Source organism: Exserohilum turcica (assembly GCF_000359705.1).
Source record: "Exserohilum turcica Et28A unplaced genomic scaffold SETTUscaffold_42, whole genome shotgun sequence".
NCBI lineage: Eukaryota > Fungi > Ascomycota > Dothideomycetes > Pleosporales > Pleosporaceae > Exserohilum > Exserohilum turcicum.
This window is the reverse complement of record NW_007360258.1, coordinates 1-2,668: the sequence shown is the minus strand read 5'-3', so window position 1 is coordinate 2,668 and position 2,668 is coordinate 1. Positions and strand designations below refer to the sequence as shown.

The following is a 2,668-nucleotide window of genomic DNA, read 5'->3' as shown; positions in this document are numbered from 1 at the left end:
TTCTCTCACACTACCCACCTAGAAGACCTTTCAACTAAAACAGCAAATTAGATAGCTAGGCATCTACTTTGACAAAGCCCTTAAGTTCAAGGATCACTGCTTTATTAGAAATCAACAGGCAAGCTAAGCCTTTACTCGGCTAAGCAATAAAGGCCTATCACCTAGAGCCTTTAGACAATTATACCTTGCCTGCATCACTAGCGTAGCAGACTATGGTTGTTAGATCTTCTAGAAACAACAACAACTAGCTCTTAAACAAAGGCAATTACTACAAAACAGAGCGTGTAGGAAGATTCTAGGCACATTTAAGACCTCCCCAACTATACCTAGTGAGGTAGAGGCCTGCCTTTACCCACCTAGAGTAAGGTTAAACAACGCTCTTCGACAATACGCCTTTAGAGCTCAAAAACTAGCCCTAAACCACCCAATTAATATTGCTATAACTAGCAATAAAGGGGAACAACTAGATCAGATCACTAGATCTATCTCCACAGTCCTTGCTAGAAATACTAAGGAGATACAACATTACGCCTTTATACCTTAGAACTTGAATATCCTATATAAGGTCTATATATCTAAAGAGCCTAAAAATATAGAAGCAAAGAACCACAAGGAACAACTAGTAGATAACAGCCTCCTATCTATCTATTCTAATGCCTTAGCTACAAAGCAAGGCAAAGGTGTAGGAGTAGAGGTTGCATTCTATCTAGGAACAACACAAATAGCCCAAGAACAATATACTATAGGAAATAACTAACTAGTTTATAATAGTGAACTAGAAGGTATTACCCTAGGGCTAGAAAAAGCAATAGAGCTAGCAGAGAACTGTTTAGATATAAAAGTCTATGCAGATAATCAAGCTGCTCTACTTAGATTAAAGACTGCTTCTAATAATCCAGGCCAAGAATGGCAAATTAGATGTATAAAGGCAACAAAGAAACTAGAGAAGATAGGTATACGCCCTAGCCTTTACTAGGTACCAGGCCACCAAGATATCCCTGGAAACGAAAAAGCAGACGCCCTAGCTAAAGAAGCTACTAAGCTAGACCCTCCTTCTACTAGCGAAACTAGCCTAGCTATTACTAGCTCGCGAATTAAGCAGCTAGGAGAGAGAGAATGGCTAAGCTAACTTGAACAGTATAGGAAAAAAGCCACTAGCAAGAATCCACATACGTACGCAGCAAAATACAAGTGGAAGATAAGAAAGCAAATCGCTATTCCTAGCAATACTAGAAGAGAGATTTCTAGCGCTTTCTACCAACTTAAACTAGGGCACTATTACCTAAGGGACTACCTATATAAGAGAGGGAAAGTAGATTCTAATAGTTGCCCCTGCAACTATAGGTCTATACAAGACCTACCTCATATTCTATTTAGATGTATTATTATAATTATTATTTTGATTTAACGTCCTTTCTCAGCCCTAGGGCTATATAGGACGTGTAGACCAGAGGTCTACAAGTATCTACGTGTTTCTATCAATTTGATGTAGGTGGGGGAGGGGGTTATCTAAATGAAGGTGAGGCTCGTAGCCTAGTGTATCGGATGGTAGTAGGGGGTCTTGCGGGTGGTAGGTGGGGTAAGGTAGGTGTAGGGCAGGTACTAGTGCTAGTGGCGCCCTAGTTGTTGGTGTCTCCTTTGTACCAGGCTTGTGTCCCAGCTTTTATCTCTTTAATAAACCTAATAGTCGCCTGTATGCCTATACTAGTTTCTAGTAAGAAGGCTAGTGATAGTAGGTCCTTGCTCGTTTCTTACATCTTCTTTCTAGCTTCTTTGTATAGCGTACAGCTAAGTAGGATATGCGTAGTGTCTTAGGTAGCTCTATAGTTGCAAAGGCATACTTTAGAGTCTACTTTCTCTTAATTAAATAGGAAGCTTCTAAGATAGCAGTGCCCTAGCTTAAGTTAATAGAAGGCGCTAGACACTTCTCTACTAGTAGAGGGAATAGCTATTTGCTTTCTAATCTTCCACTTATACTTTGCAGCGTACGTATTAGAGTTACGCTTAATAGCCTTCTTTTTATATTGTTCAAGTAATGTAAGCCATTCTCTTTGGCCTAGCTGTTTTACTCGTGTGCCTATTACAGCTAGGCTTGTTCTAGTAGAGCTAGGATCTAGCTTTGTTGCCTCCTTAGCTAGTGTATCTGCTCTCTCGTTCCTAATAATATCTTGGTGGCCTGGTACCCAGTATATTGTAGGTGATAGCCTAATTTCTCGTAGTTTCTCTGCTGCTTTTATACATCTAATCTGCCACTCTTGTCTAGGGTTGTTAGAAGCAGTTTTTAGCCTAAGTATAGCAGCTTGGTTGTCTGCGTACACTCTAACTTCTAGACAGTCGTCTACTAGGTCAATAGCTTTCTCTAAGCCTAGTGTGATCCCTTCTAGCTCTCCATTATAGACTAGCTGGTTATAGCCTATATTAACTTTTTGTTGGGCTATACGGGTGGCTCCTTTGTAGAATGCGACTCCTACTCCTATACCTTTGCCTTTTGTTGTAGATGAGGCGTCTGAGTATATAGATAGTAGATGTTTGTCTTCTAGTTGCTCTTTGTGGTCTTTTGCTTCTAATTCTTTTGGTTTTTTTGATATATGCGTCTTATAGGGCATTTCTGAGCTCCATGGCATAGAGGCGTAGTGCTGGATCTTCTCACTATCTATAGATAGAGTTG

The 2,668-nt window shown here is 40.1% G+C and overlaps 1 protein-coding gene across 1 annotated transcript; it reads right to left on the bottom strand.

The window, feature by feature from the left end:
* Positions 1-1,904: 1,904 nt before the first annotated feature.
* Positions 1,905-2,648, bottom strand: SETTUDRAFT_111989 (uncharacterized protein; the record flags this gene model as incomplete). The annotated part of the gene is made up of 1 exon (XM_008030511.1): positions 1,905-2,648. A coding segment is annotated over one exon (744 nt), but the record flags the coding sequence as incomplete, so codon positions are not given.
* Positions 2,649-2,668: the final 20 nt, after the last annotated feature.